Genomic DNA, 16538 nt, shown 5'->3' with positions numbered 1-16538 from the left:
TGGTACTCGTATGGAAGTGAGTTACACTTGTCTAGCTTTGGTACCGGTATGGAAGTGAGTTAAACTTGTCTAGCTTTGGTAACGGTATGGAAGTGAGTTACACTTGTCTAGCTTTGGTAACGGTATGGAAGTGAGTTACACTTGTCTAGCTTTGGTAACGGTATGGAAGTGAGTTACACTTGTCTAGCTTTGGTACCCTTATGGAAGCGAATTACACTTGTCTAGCTTTGGTACCCGTATGGAAGTGAGTTACACTTGTCTAGCTTTGGTACCGGTATGGAAGTGAGTTACACTTGTCTAGCTTTGGTACCGGTATGGAAGTGAGTTAAACTTGTCTAGCTTTGGTAACGGTATGGAAGTGAGTTACACTTGTCTAGCTTTGGTAACGGTATGGAAGTGAGTTACACTTGTCTAGCTTTGGTAACGGTATGGAAGCGAATTACACTTGTCTAGCTTTGGTACCCGTATGGAAGTGAGTTACACTTGTCTAGCTTTGGTACCGGTATGGAAGTGAGTTACACTTGTCTAGCTTTGGTACCTGTATGGAAGTGAGTTACACTTGTCTAGCTTTGGTACCGGTATGGAAGTGAGTTAAACTTGTCTAGCTTTGGTAACGGTATGGAAGTGAGTTACACTTGTCTAGCTTTGGTAACGGTATGGAAGTGAGTTACACTTGTCTAGCTTTGGTAACGGTATGGAAGTGAGTTACACTTGTCTAGCTTTGGTACCCTTATGGAAGCGAATTACACTTGTCTAGCTTTGGTACCCGTATGGAAGTGAGTTAAACTTGTCTAGCTTTGGTACCGGTATGGAAGTGAGTTACACTTGTCTAGCTTTGGTACCCGTATGGAAGTGAGTTACACTTGTCTAGCTTTGGTACCGGTATGGATGTGAGTTACACTTGTCTAGCTTTGGTACCGGTATGGATGTGAGTTACACTTGTCTAGCTTTGGTACCGGTATGGATGTGAGTTACACTTGTCTAGCTTTGGTAACGGTATGGAAGTGAGTTACACTTGTCTAGCTTTGGTACCGGTATGGATGTGAGTTACACTTGTCTAGCTTTGGTACCGGTATAGAAGCGAGTTACACTTGTCTAGCTTTGGTACCGGTATGGATGTGGTACCGGTGTGGAAGTGAGTTACACTTGTCTAGCTTTGGTACCCATATGGAAGTGAGTTACACTTGCCTAGCTTTGGTACCCATGTGGAAGTGAGTTTCACTTGTCTAGCTTTGGTACCCGTATGGAAGTGAGTTACACTTTTCTAGCTTTGGTACCCATATGTGAGTGAGTTACACTTGTCTAGCTTTGGTACCCGTATGGAAGGGAGTTACACTTGTCTAGCTACCACAAGCTTTCTTTTGGTTTGGCGGGGTTGGGTTTGGTGGTGTTTGGTTTGGCGGGGTTGGGTTTGGTGGTGTTTGGTTTGGTGGGGTGGGGTTGAGTTTGGTTTGGTAGGGATGGGTTTGGTGGGGTTGACACACAGACACACAACATCTTTATCTTGTTGGTGTAAATTTTCTTTATTTGTCAATATTTTATTCACATTGTAGTTAATGTCTTCAAAGTCTGATATACATTATCTTATTTAGCAAACAATCTTTCTTTCTGAGTACTACCTTCTTTGTCTCTTTTCTTTCTGCATACTACCTCTTTTATTAAATTGTCCTTTGCCTTTCCGTTTCATCATCATTTTCTTACGCCGTGATTGTTGTTGTAGTTGTTTTCTGTGTTCAATCTTTCTAGCTTTCAATATTTGATCTTTGCTCTTCATTTCACTGCGTACTTTTCTGCCTTTCTCTGTTTCTTGCTTTCTTCCTTCTCTTCTATGTTTTCCCGTATAAAGTGGTGTCTTTGACTTCTTACCACCTTTATGGCCTGATTAGACAGATACAAAATATTGTCATTGTAACAAGATTGCAATAATGAATTCATACAAAATGTAATTCTCTCTAAATCAAGTCTGACCTCTGACACTCAAATAATTTGCATAATTGATTAATCTACATATGAATGCATTCTGTCACTAACCCATAGGCTATGTAGTTCTGGTAGTGGCCATATGGATGAGGATTTGATATTTATCTTGGATTGTTAATTTATAGAACAATTTTATCATGGCTTCCTACTTGAAAAATCAATGTAAAACAACACTGACCAAGTCCTTGTTTGTAACTCAATAAATTGCAAATGCTTAATAAACGTGTAAAATCTTTGTTATTGTACGTACAATAACAAACGTTTTACGTATGTTTTAGCTTTTTGCAAAGTATTGAGTTACAAACACAGACTCGGTATATGTTGTTTCACATTGATTTTTCAAGTAGGAAGCCTTGATAAAATTGTTTTGTAAATTAAAAATCCAAAATAAATATCAAATCCTTATCCATATGGCCACTTTAAAGAAACTTTCAGATTGTAGTTTATTCATCTTCTCGTAATAATTCTTAAATGTCCACATTTAACTTTTCTTTATTTCCAAAAGTATTCCTTCTTGAACCTCTGATTCATGTCATTAATTCATATCTAAAGTCTCTACCATTCCTTGGTTCTCTATTTCCATGTTTCCCAGTCAGTATATTCATGTCATTAATTCATATCTAAAGTCTCTACCATTCCTTGGTTCTCTATTTCCATGATTCCCAGTCAGTGTATTCATGTCATTAATTCATATCTAAAGTCTCTACCATTCCTTGGTTCTCTATTTCCATGTTTCCCAGTCAGTATATTCATGTCATTAATTCATATCTAAAGTCTCTACCTTTCCTTGGTCCTTTATTTCCATATTTCCCTGTGTGTTCTTCCTCCGAGTCATTATCATCATCCTGATCACCCATCTTGGATTTCTCTAACCAATCTTGATATCTTGTTAGAATGTTAAAGAAAGACTGCAATACTATGTGATTGTACAAATTGATAACATTTCACATATCACAGTGACAGTGCTTTAGATGACAATTATACATTGGCTGAATATCTAAATATTATAGACACAAAACATGCATACACGCACACACACACAGACAGACACATGGCACATATAGAGGCAGACATACAGACCTACATACAGGCACACACAGAGACTACCAGACACACAGACATCAAAGAGTTAAGACATCTATCCATCTATTAGTCCCACATAAAGACAGGCATACAGATACACAAATATTGACACACAGAAACATTCAGAGACATATTCATACACACACACACACACACACACATACACACACACACACACACACACACACACACACACACACAGATGCACATGCATAAACACACTGACACACAAACTTTGCCTATAACATGGAGGTATGTAAGGGTCCCAAAATTGACAAAGTGCGTGTAAAAGTGCTCAACGCTTACTTTGTCGAAACTAGCAAAGTGAGTGTGAGCAATTCCATGCTCAGTTTGAGTCTTTGATGCTCACTTTGCCATTTTTGACAAAATGAGCACTGAGCACTTTTATGCACTTTGTCAATTTCATTCCTTACATACATTTGTACCTGAAAAAGTTGAATGTGAAGCCACTTTTTAGGAAAAATTGTTGCTGGAGATGCCACCATACTGTGAATGACATGACATCAACTTTGATTGATAGTTTATATCAACATTTTGCAACAATAATTTTAGTGTGTATGTTTTATATTTAGCTTTCCGATTGGTGACTTTCCACAGTTGTATTTCAACATGATACACAAAACGACATTTGCTTGATACTACACATGTAATTATTGGTTGCATGGTGTACTATGCAGTTAAAAGAGGATACATATTGGTTTTAAATGATGCTTGTATGTAGTTTCCACTTTCTGTTTTTATTTTCTTCTTCTTGTCTTGACCTTCCCTCAGAAATTTCTTCTTCTTTCTATCCCTGTGTGAAGCCAGTAGAAGTATAAATACATGCAACAAATCTTTGTAGATGACATAGACCACTGTGTGAAGCCAGTAGAAGTATAAATACATGCAACAAATCTTTGTAGATGACATAGACCCCTGTGTGAAGCCAGTAGAAGTATAAATACATGCAACAAGTCTTTGTAGATGACATAGACCCCTGTGTGAAGCCAGTAGAAGTATAAATACATGCAACAAGGCATAGACCCACAACTACAAATGTAGTGAAGGTACTAAATTACAGACTATTTCAGAGCCATAAATGTCTATCTACTGACTGACTGACTGACTGACTGACTGACTGACTGACTTCGGTATATTTTAACTTATGCTTGTGGTGTTAATAATGATGATAATCTTTATTTATATTGGATAGTTCTTTAAGTACTTGTCTCCCAAGAAGTTCAGTGAGAGCCATCCCTCATGGGTTCTGTGTTAATGCAGGAGGAAACCGGAGTACCCGGGGAAAACCTGCGTTGTTCTGTAGTCACACTGAATGACACTCTTGTTACTTACAGCATTGTAAATTCAATCAAACCCTTAATGGGTTCAAACCCCGACTGCAGTGGAAAGAGGCAAGCGTTTTAACCACTCGGCCACTGACCAACCCTGTTTTCTTCTGTACTTTTATTTGCGTCACTTTAATAAGAAAGTACAGCTGCAGAGAATGCAAACATTCAGACAAACACCCAAAGTATGCCTTGCCACGATTTGTACTCATATGACTTCATCAGATTGTTATATGCTGAGTTAATAGAATGACTACTTAACATACCATTTAAGAAGTCCTTTATGTTGTTTTATGGCATCTGCATCATCACCAGTTATATCAAACATGGCTCTTGAAGCTTGCTGGTCAAAACTACTTTCACCAATACTTAATCTGATGTACATAAAAAACAAAAACCAGTAGAATTACAAGATGATAGTTTGGTAATACTCTCACAGTATATATACATAGTTTATTTAAAATTGTAATAACTCTAAATACAAAATTATACCCAATCTTTACTGATAAGAATGCCATCCTTCCAAATACTGTATTTTACACACACATGGATATAATATAATAATAATAATAATAATAATAATATAATATAATAATATGGAACACATGGAACACCTCATGTAGTAATTACAATGATCTGGTGACTGTGTAAATGCTGAAGCCATTGTAACTTGAAACACCTATGGGAAGTTTCCTGAAACCCCCAGGACGTGTGTATGTGAGCAAACATGATACTGTAACATTCATCATCCTACACACAAACACAAAACCATTGAACCTTAAGTAGAGCACCTACACATACATGGAGTTAGTATTATTACATGTATGGCAACAAATAAACACTCAACATGTTACTGTCTCATCTTTCTTCTTCTGTCACACAGATCGTCACCTTTTACTTGAGGACCTGAATCTGTTCTCTATCTGCATAGGAAATACAAGTACATATACACACAAACATACCCACCACTACTAGAATTGTAAATTGATTAACTGAAGTGAAATCTAACTCACCCTCGTTCTGCATGATGATCTGGTGCCCTATAATTCACATAGTATTCTTCATCTTTAACTGATGTGGTTGTCTTTAGTTTTTTTTGTTTGCTTTTATTTTCATCTCTTTGCTTCTTTCTCTTAAGTCCAGGTGCTACCATAGTGTTGAATGCTGCCTGAAATGACAAAATAGGGTTTGTTGTTTTTTGTTTTCTTTTAACTTTTTAACTTTTTTTAATGAACATAAATACTGTAACATTCAGCACAGTACAACACATGACATCAGCATTATTACCATAAACTCCCACCTCTTTCACCAGAATGAGGATGTATAAACTGTGTGAGAATTGAGGTACAAAAGCTGTGACCTAATTGGTGGGGGCGGGGGGTGGGGTGTATGACAGTCTCTGCATATCATTGTTTTTTGTCCTAAAATACATTTTAATGCCCTCCTATAAACATATCTATTTTAGTGTCTTGTAGGCAAAGTACTACAATTGCAACTATAAAATAAGATTACCTCTATTTCCTGTTCTGTGCTCAATTCCGTTGTTCCCGTCCTTATGTCTGTCTCTGTCGCAATCCTTGCTGTCTGTTCCTTTTGCTTCAGTTGAAATTTCTTGATGGCGTTGCTATGGAAATTCCTCTTGGCTTTCATCACTTCAAATCTTTGACTCTTAGCATTAGGGTTGATTTCCAGGATGGTCTGACAAAACAAACAATTATCAAATGTCATATTTAAATATGAGATGAATAGGAAAGACCAACATGACCACTACCAAAATATGGTAGGATTTTTTAATTATACTAAATCATATTATAATAGTGGTGATGTCAATCTGTGTTCATGTGGGTGTGACAGTATGTGAGTGTGTGTGTGTGTGTGTGTGTGTGTGTGTGTGTGTGTGTGTGTGTGTGTGTGTGTGTCTGTGTCTGTCTCCCTGTCTATCTGTCTGTCTACACGCTATCTCAAAAACCATGGAGTTGATTGTAATGAAATTTGGGGTTCACATTAATTACAATTGCTGCAAGAACTGGTTAGATTGTAAGTAAAATCTGTGAGTACTAGTTTGTGTTATTAGCAGTTTTGGCGTCAGAAACTGGGTGTTGACTAGGATCTTTACTGAACACAAAGATTGCTAAAACAAAAGAACTGGGTCCTTGCTTGAGTGAGGGCGCTCTTGCAGCTCGACACAATGTTATCACTATATAGTATGGTTATATAGAACATTACTTACAGTGTGAGGTTTATAATTCTTAAGTCCATCTACCATTTTCATTCTACCTGTCTCCATGTCATCTACATACTCACCTACAAAATAGAAATAGTGAGATATAACAATCAGCTGCTACGTGCAATCTGGCAAACTTGGTTAATTAAAGTTATGGTTGTCTGATGTGCATGTCTGGATGACAAGCTTTTGTTTGCTGTGATCACTAGGTAAGGTCTTATACATCACAAGTTCTGATCACAGCACTGAATATATAGAATTCAAAGCCATAGATAGACTCTAGACTACAAAACAAAGCTAGGTGATAATACCACTACAGGCTAACACTCGATGTATGAAGTCATTCTCAGTACCTAAAACAGAATATTTACTCCCTAGATGCAACATAAAAATAACAAACATTCAAGTTCTTGGTCAATATCATAACTTCTACTCCATATGACTTTACACGCATTACTACAGGCGCATGTGAGAATAAGTCGCCCTTTGAATTCTCATTCTATTTTGACCCTCTAGCATGGCGTAATATGCTATTACAGGTACTGAGAATAAGTCAACCTTCTTGTTCTATTTTGACCTTCTCCATTAGGTAAAATGCTGTTATAGGTACCAAGAATAAGTCAACCTTCTTGTTTTATTTTGACCCTCTAGCATGAAGTAAAATGCTATTACAGACACCAAGAATTGATAACTAACTTTACTTAACACAGATAAGACATGGAGACTGACTTACTAAACCATGGATGTAGAGATATATGTGTTTTTTCAATCTCTTTCATTCTCTTCACACTTTCAGTTGCAGGTGCAGGTCTAGACTTGACATACTGTTTGTAGGCATTGTCACAAACCCGTTTTAGATTTTCTAATTCTAATGAACCATCTATCAGTGACTGAATTGTAGTGTCTTCATCATCTATTATGGTTTGAGGCACACGACCATATACACCATCATCATCTGAAATTAAACACATTGTTACTGAATCATATCAAATATACATGATTGATATTTTTATGACATGCCTACATGTAAGTCATAAAATTCTATTTCAATTGAAGAGAACTTTGTGTGGAGTAGCGATGGACTATCGTTTTGAGTGAATTTCTGCTGTATTCTTTATCCAAATATCTGTAAGTGCAGGCTTACGTTGGGATGGATCTCATAAAAACAACGGTAGTCAAACATGAATAATGAACCAATAGTTAGCAATGCTGAAAGCTTTACATCTGATCATTGTATATCTCATTATATAATCACTTACCTTGAATTTGGTCTGTACTTGAAATAATCACTCACCTTGTGTTTGGACTGTACTTGCTAACTTTATAGGTCTTCCAAGAAATAAATGTAAATCTAATAAATAGGCTATTTCATCTGATGATACTAGAGAGTATGCTGTACCACTACGCCCAGCTCTAGCCACACGACCTGGTAAAGAAAAGTTCATGTACACCAAGATAATATATATGTAGAGAGGTGAAACTACCAGTTAGTATTATGTACCACTGATTACTTGCATTCATATTTCACTGTGGTGAACATACAAATGAACAATTAAAGAATTCTACATTTTTGTCACAAACTAATATTAACACAGGACAGTTATTTTCATGGAATATACATATACATATACATATACCACAGTACTGGTATGATATTAACAGAACACAATGAATCCACAGTGTAGATTGATTATTGGTATTTCTACTTGTGCTTGCAGTACTTTGTGTTGCCCTTTTCACCAATAAATACCACTATTATTAAGCAAATATGTGTGTTTAACACTGGAACACTCACCCCAGGAGACTCTGTTATAGTACACCATTTCAAATTTTAAATAAGAGACTATTTTTGTGAACAAAGCTTCCAAAAGTTTTTTTATCCTCTTTATTGTTGAATAATGGGCAGTGGTCACAAATATGGGACAGATAATTGGCATCACCAAGAATTTTTGAACATAGATTCAGATATTGAGAATGGAAGGAAAATTATGAAACTGAAACTCACCAACTCTATGTACAAAAAGTTTGGGTTTGGCTGGAAAATTATAATTGATAACGTTGTCTAACATTGGAATATCAATACCCCTGGCTGCAACATCTGTAACTAACATCACCATAGCTTTTTTGTGTATAAATTTAGCAACATTGATTTTACGAGCCGTCTGGTCCAATGAACTGTAGATATAGCAACAGTTTATACCAGCTTGAGATAGGATCTGTCAAAATAAACAAAAACACTTAATTACAAATTATCAAAGAGAAATTTGACAAGATTACGAGCACATTATTTATGACCCATTCTCAACACATTACACCATTGAGGGGTGGGAGGATACTCCTATAGAAATGTATATGGCTATGTGCTGCTCCAAATGGGTCATTTTTTCATGAAAAAAATCCTTAAACATGGGTCGACTTTTCATCTGAAAATTCCCTAATTATAGGTTGATAACATGGGAAATGTTTTCACTCTTTAGAAATATCTCATCAGTGAATAAAAGTAATTGACCAGAAATATAATGTACCTCCACATCATCAAAAATAAAAGTAATTGACCAGAAATACCTCCACATCATCATTGAAATATAAGTAATTGACCAGAAATACCTCTACATTATCAGAAATACAATTGACCAGAAATACCTCTACATTATCAGAAATACAATTGACCAGAAATACCTCCACATGATCAGAAATACAAGTAATTGACCAGAAATACCTCCACATAATTGAAATAAAAGTAATTGACCAAAAATACCTCTACATAATTGAAATAAAAGTAATTGACCAGAAATACCTCCACATGATCAGAAATACAAGTAATTGACCAAATGATTGTGACTGGGAATTCTAAAATTAGTCTACTATAGTGGATTAGTCATGGGTAGATAGTCTGAACCTTGTCTCCCAGGATTACACCCCAACAAGATAACTGACAAATGCATATCAGTTAACCATTGCTGTCAACTATTCCCAATGAGGCTGATATTTGCCTACATGACTAGCAGCCAAGAGTTGACTACTGTCCACAAAGTTAACATTGTTGTGGTGATTACAACTCTGAGGATGACATTAACCAAAATCAAAAGTTGTCTTTTATAATAACTATTGCCTATAGGGCTACTGGGAGACTATTATATCAATGCACCATACTGTGAATTTAAAGGCCTGGGATTCAATCCCAGGTTCCCATATTAGTGTTATCTTATCTGTGAAGCCATTAAGATGACATGGAACCATTCTTTTATTCTGGACCAAAATTTTCTGTGGTTCAGACAGACTCTGACCCAAATATCAATCCTACTAGGAAGTTAACTCAGGTTTATTTTTTGAACTTAGAATGTTTATCACTCTGATATTACCTTCAATGTGACATTTTGATTGATTGTGTGATCAATACATAGGAAAACATTTGGTGTAATAAATTAGATAACACACACACTTACAAGGTCATTATTATAAATCACTGTCTACTCCAGTCTGGTAGTCTTGACAACAATATAGAGGGCGCCCTCTCCTGTATTTCTGATGTCATCAAAATTACAGAGCCAGGGTCCATGTAAGCAATATACTGTAGTAATGGTTTAGTTAATACTAATTTACACAACTCTATATGTTTCAAAACAAAGACCCTCCCCCCCCCCACCCCCCATATACACACCCCCCACCTCCCATCCCAAACATTGTGGCATACGGATCCTGCAGAACCCCTCCTGGTGCAACTTCACTGGCTACCAATCACATCTCGCATACACTACAAACTTTCAACAATTTGTTATAATTCGATTACTGGTTCTGGACCTAAACATCTTAGTGAACTTCTTAACCAGTATCACCCCTCAAGAAATCTCAGGTCCTTTTCTGATACTCGTCGTCTTAGAGTACCCAATGTAACCACAAAACACTTTGGTGAAAGATCATTCTCATTCACCGGTCCATCCACTTGGAACAAACTCCTATCCAGCCTCCGTTTCTCCAACTCCTTATTATCTTTTCCCTCAACACTTAAATCTCATCTCTTCAAGCAGTAAATCACTTTGTCATCATTACTTACTTCCTTTCTCCTTCTGTCCTCTGCACCTAGAGCTTGGCGAAATTAGGCGCACTACAAATCCCCTTTATTACTATTATACACACTAACATGGTGTTAACTGGTGTCTAGCTGTGTCTGCTGAGGGCTTAGTATTATAATTATTAATTTCCCCTCACTATGTTCAAAGTGCTGTCAAATATTAACAATGACTACTGCATTCAGACTGGTCCTTACCTCTCTGATATACTCGACATGATGTTTGGTTGCTAGGAAAACAACAGATTGTTCCGATGGTTTGATAACATTACGAAGTAAATGTAGCAACACTGATGATTTGTCGTCAGCACGTACAGAGAAAAAAGCAAGCTGCAACAAAACAACACAAAATGCAATATTTAATTACTGCTTGTCAGGCATTTGAATTTCTCATCAAATTTTTTAATAACACAATAAATACACAGTAAAAATTCTATGATGATGGTCATCTTGCGGTAAATTCACATATACATGTAGATAAGTGTCTACATCTATAACCAACATTTTCATTACCACGGTGACAGTTGCTATGACACTCACCATTAGTTGATCACCTGGTTTGGTATCTACACCTAATCTTATGTAACCATGGAAATGACTTCATTACTGTGGTGACAATTACTATGACACCTTGCGTTGCTCACTGGATTTGATATCTACATGTACATATAATCTTCTGTAACCATGGCAACATCTTCATTACCATGGTGACAGTTGCTATGACACTCACCTTGAGTTGATCACTTAGTTTGGTATCTACATCTAATCTTACGTAACCACGACAAAATCTTCATTACCATGGTGACAGTTGTTAAGACACTCACCTTGAGTTGATCACTTAGTTTGGTATCTACATCTAATCTTACGTAACCACGGCAAAATCTTCATTACCATGGTGACAGTTGCTATGACACTCACCTTGAGTTGATCACTTAGTTTGGTATCTACATCTAATCTTACGTAACCACGGCAAAATTTTCATTACCATGGTGACAGTTGCTATGACACTCACCTTGAGTTGATCACTTAGTTTGGTATCTACATCTAATCTTATTAACACGGGATCATTAAGTCCAGCTCTCGCAAACTCTACAAGTAGTTTAGGTAGGGTTGCAGAGAATAACAATGTTTGTCTGTCGTCTGGTAAACGTTGTATAATTTCCTGCAGTTGTTCTGAAAAACCCATCTCAAAAAGCCTGTGATTTAAAAAAATAAAATACACTTTCACTTTCAGATGGGAATTTGAACATAAATACATGTAATATGTGTATCTCACTTGAAATCATTACATTGTTACATTGATATACCACCTTTGTGACAGGTTTGCTTGAATCAGATATTGGCTGTCTGAGAATTAATGTATTACTATTACGGGTGGATGGACACATGCACATAGCCCATTGTAATAGTCCCCTTTAGAGGGACTAAACAATATGATGTCATGATAACTTGTCATTGACGTCATCAAACATTTTGTATCTTAAAAATTCAAATTTGCAATTTCTTTACTGCACGATGTAAGAATGGTTCTGCTGTTGTCATGGAAACTTACCTATCTGCTTCATCAAATACTACATATTCTATAGAGTTTAGTTTGAGTTCCATCTCCATGACAACATGGAGGAATCTTCCTGGTGTAGCGATGATAATGTCTGGGTTACCATGTAATGCTGCAAACTGATTCTCCATCTTGTCTCCTCCAAGTACTACAGCTGATTTCAAACTTGTGTATTTGGCAAGCTGTGAATAGAGTCAAGTTCATGAATATCTAAAAACACCATGGTGTAAAGTACAGTGGTTACATGGTGTGTGAGGTGACTATTGAGAACCTCACTGTATGCATGTCATACCTATAGAAATACAGGTGTAAAGAACTGTAATTTACAATGGTTGCATGGTGTGTGAGGTGACTATTGAGAACCTCAATGTATGCATGTCATACCCATAGAAATACTGGTGTACAGAACAGTGGTTACATGGTATGTGAGGTGACTATTGAGAACCTCACTGTATGCATGTCATACCTATAGAAATACAGGTGTAACGAACAGTGGTTACATAGTGTGTGAGGTGACTATTGAGAACCTCAATGTATGCATGTCATACCCATAGAAATACAGGTGTAACGAACAGTGGTTACATAGTGTGTGAGGTGACTATTGAGAACCTCAATGTATGCATGTCATACCCATAGAAATACAGGTGTAACGAACAGTGGTTACATAGTGTGTGAGGTGACTATTGAGAACCTCAATGTATGCATGTCATACCTATAGAAATACAGGTGTAACGAACAGTGGTTACATAGTGTGTGAGGTGACTGTTGAGAACCTCACTGTATGCATGTCATACCTATAGAAATACAGGTGTAACGAACAGTGGTTACATATAGTGTGTGGTTATACTGCATACATGTATGTATTGTATTACTTCATGTTTTGAATGTTCTGATATAAAGCACTTGTTCATGTTACCTAGACTGTCTCTTGTGTTTTTGTCGTATTTCACTTTGTCTTTTGTATGTGTTTTATATGTTTTTTTATGAGCACGTTTTCAAAGTAAATAAATAAATAAAAAAAATATAAAAAATCAACAATCATCGTACCTCCTTTGTAAATTTCAAAGTCTGTAACGCTAACTCTCTGGTTGGTGACAACACTAATGCTCTAGCCCCAGATTTAGCTGAATGCATTTGTAGCTTTTCAAACATTGGAATTAAGAATGCAGCTGTCTTCCCACTCCCAGTCCTTGCCATGGCAACCACATCTTTGTCATCCATTATCACAGGAATACACTGCAACAACAAAATATGAGCAAAATGTTTTCAAAGCTTAGAGATCAAGCTGTAGACATAATTTCATGTAAGTTTTCTAAGTGTTGTACATGTAGCTGTCCTGAACAATTGAACAGAACATTGTTTTAGCATCCTGCAGTGTTGAAAAGAACTGTTGGTTATCTCAGAGATTAGATATACATGTAACTTATGTTGTATATACACCAAGACTCACTTTTAATAACATCAAAGACAAAGCAATACACAAGTTAAATGTTCAAAGGTAAAGAAAGTAGCATGGACATTGTACCAAATTTAAAGACCTTACACCATTACATATACTGTACTTACAGCAACTACTCTTACCAAATGCGTTGTCTGGAATGTGCCTGGATTCTGCCTTTACTATGACTGGTTATGTGCCCAGTTCTTGCCAGATGTATGACTGGTTTACTATAATGGTTTATTTACTAAGTCAACTGCAAAATGGTTTTGGAGAATGAAAATTGATGACGGGTGGAAACTGGGCACAAACCAATCAGAAACTGGACACATGCCAAACAACAAATTTGGTAAGGGAGATGCTATATGTCAGTCCATTTTATTTTGTCAAATACTATTCATTTTTGTTAACTGCAGAATCCATACAAAGTTTTCAATGTTTGAAATGTTGTAGTCATATACATTTTGTATCATATTCATTTCAAATTATACTGTCAATACATTGATTTGTGTAGTGCATCATTCACATAGGGATATCGTTGATATGAAACTGGAGAATGTTCACTTTCAACATCATCATGAACAGTTGATTTTAGGAACTGTGTGTGTTCTCTTTACCTTTCTTTGAATAGGCGTGGGCACTTTGTAGCCTTTTTTCAACACACCCCTTATTACATTGTAACACAAACCTGAAAGAGAAGAAAATATATAACAAACTCAATCATATCAAGTGGGTGGAGATGGTAAGACAAGATATTAGCAAATGAACCCAACAAATACACTCAGCTCAATTTTGGGGAAAAGCACAAGATTTCTGTACCATTTACCATAAAAGTAAAATCCACCAGATTTTCATACATATTCTACAATTCTTGTCATTATCTGGATCAAGGTGCCTATGATTGTTTATCTGTGGTGGATAATTCAAACTGGCTTTGTAGGTGCAATGCTGTGTTCTCCTATCTCACTATTATACTAACATAAATTCGCTCACAGACTATGATAGACACACAGGGCACAGCATAGATTCTGATTGCTTGAAGTATTTGTATTTATAATTTTTTATAGATTGTATCTAGCTATACCTTATAAATCCAGTTTTAATTGCACCAGATAAAACGATGTTGTTATTTCCAACATCTCTAAATAACGCCAAGAATGAGTGTATCCATGTACAACTACAAGACCAATAACCACTCACTGCATCTGGGTTTTTTACTTACCCATTGACTGAAAACCCCCTGATTTCTTCTTTTTTCTATTCTGTTTTGCTACAAGTTTTCTGGTGTCTAATTCTACATCAGATGCATAGTTGTCTTCACCTATGCCTGGGAATCCAGGTGCTGAGAATTTCGTCTGTTGAGGGAAGTATTCAAAGGCATGACTTTGAGAAGGATCATGACATAACAGTTAATTTACAAATATTTCATGTGGTACAGTGATCATGTAATGATATTATAATTCCAAAATACTCTTCTCTGTTCAGCTGAAGGAAACATGCTGTGTCAAAGACTCAAAATTCTGAACATTCTCTGGGGTTGCCTTGGGTTTAGCACTCTAGATGTTGGTCAGTTTTTGATAAAAGATAAAACATTTACTTGAGGGTAAGACTCTGCCATTGTGAGGAGGCTATCATTGAGAGTACATGTACATCATAAAAGTGGATTGTGCAGACATTTCCTGAAGTCTCAGCCATAGTTACTTTGTTCAAGCACAGACCACTAAAAGATGGTATGAGGTTCAAGCTAATCTGTCACCCCTTGTTTGGTGGTCTCACAGTTAATTAATGACAATCCAGGTGGACTGAGAGTTGGTACATTGTATATCACCAACCTTGCAGACGGAGTAACTCGGGACTCGATTCTGACATTGTCCCTTTTCTTTCTCGGTGTTGAGGGACATAGTCAGTATCGCGTCCCGTACACCGTCTGCAAGCAGGACTATCACCAACCTACATGTAACTCTAAGCCTCGGCGACTCTAGCTTGAAGTTGAATGCAAATTTTCTGTTGCACAGCAAGTCCTGCTTGCAGACGCAGTAAGTCGGGACTCGAATTTGACTCTGTCCCTGGTACATGGCCATAATGTATATGTACTTTTACCATTTATTAGAACGTTTCTACCAGCTCTGGATTCTGAAGTCTACGGCGACGCTCTCGTTCCCTACGCTATTATGGTTATATATGAACTGTGGGAGTACTGTTCAACATTCTTGCCAGCTCGTGATCCCACAACTTCTGCCATTTAAATCCCCATATGATGACCTATGCATGATGTGCTATGCTCAAATGCCCCAAGAATCAAGATCGTAGTTTCACAAACGTACCTGATCAGGTTTCTCCTCCACAACTTCAAGATCACTTTCATCGCTGGCATTATATGACTTTGGTTTACTCTTAGGCACAGCTTTCCGCCCTTTCTGCTTGTATTTCTTCCCCTTCATGGCTTGTTTTGAACGTACAACCATGACCATTTGTAATCGTGCACATGTGTTTTAACCGTAAAAGAGTGTGTTCGTCAACGTCGTAATGAGTTCAGTAGTATAATCTTCTCACTCTCTACAACGTAAATTGCCAATTGTTTGCATAGATATTAACGATTTAATTATATTAATTGAATGAAGTTAAATTTTATTCGAAAACAGTTACGTTATTCATCAAACCACTATATCATTAAAATACTGTTTTACGATAATACATTACTGTCGAATGAGGGCGCACTCTTTCGCAGAACCAGACCAATGTCAGTAACAATGCATGTGTTGTGAAATTCCACGATTTCCTGTCTACTGGCTGGACCACCACCGTCATTTTTTGTGTCGAACTCTTCTTACTTTCTTGAT

General features: G+C 36.8%; 1 protein-coding gene across 1 annotated transcript; it reads right to left on the bottom strand.

The window, feature by feature from the left end:
- Nucleotides 1–1519: 1519 nt before the first annotated feature.
- Nucleotides 1520–16184, bottom strand: LOC144444663 (ATP-dependent RNA helicase DDX54-like). Its single transcript, XM_078134165.1, has 17 exons — nucleotides 16023–16184; nucleotides 14921–15053; nucleotides 14316–14386; nucleotides 13308–13496; nucleotides 12255–12442; nucleotides 11715–11898; nucleotides 10901–11032; nucleotides 8639–8849; nucleotides 7928–8059; nucleotides 7367–7588; nucleotides 6640–6713; nucleotides 5922–6107; nucleotides 5423–5577; nucleotides 4676–4783; nucleotides 3776–3877; nucleotides 2762–2865; nucleotides 1520–1878 (listed from the first exon to the last, which is right to left on the bottom strand). The coding sequence occupies exons 1-17, from the start codon at nucleotides 16167–16169 to the stop codon at nucleotides 1616–1618; spliced, it is 2601 nt and encodes an 866-aa protein (XP_077990291.1). The 5' UTR covers nucleotides 16170–16184; the 3' UTR covers nucleotides 1520–1615.
- Nucleotides 16185–16538: the final 354 nt, after the last annotated feature.

Source organism: Glandiceps talaboti, chromosome 13 (assembly GCF_964340395.1).
Source record: "Glandiceps talaboti chromosome 13, keGlaTala1.1, whole genome shotgun sequence".
Lineage (NCBI taxonomy): Eukaryota > Metazoa > Hemichordata > Enteropneusta > Spengelidae > Glandiceps > Glandiceps talaboti.
This window is presented reverse-complemented; position numbering and strand designations above follow the sequence as displayed.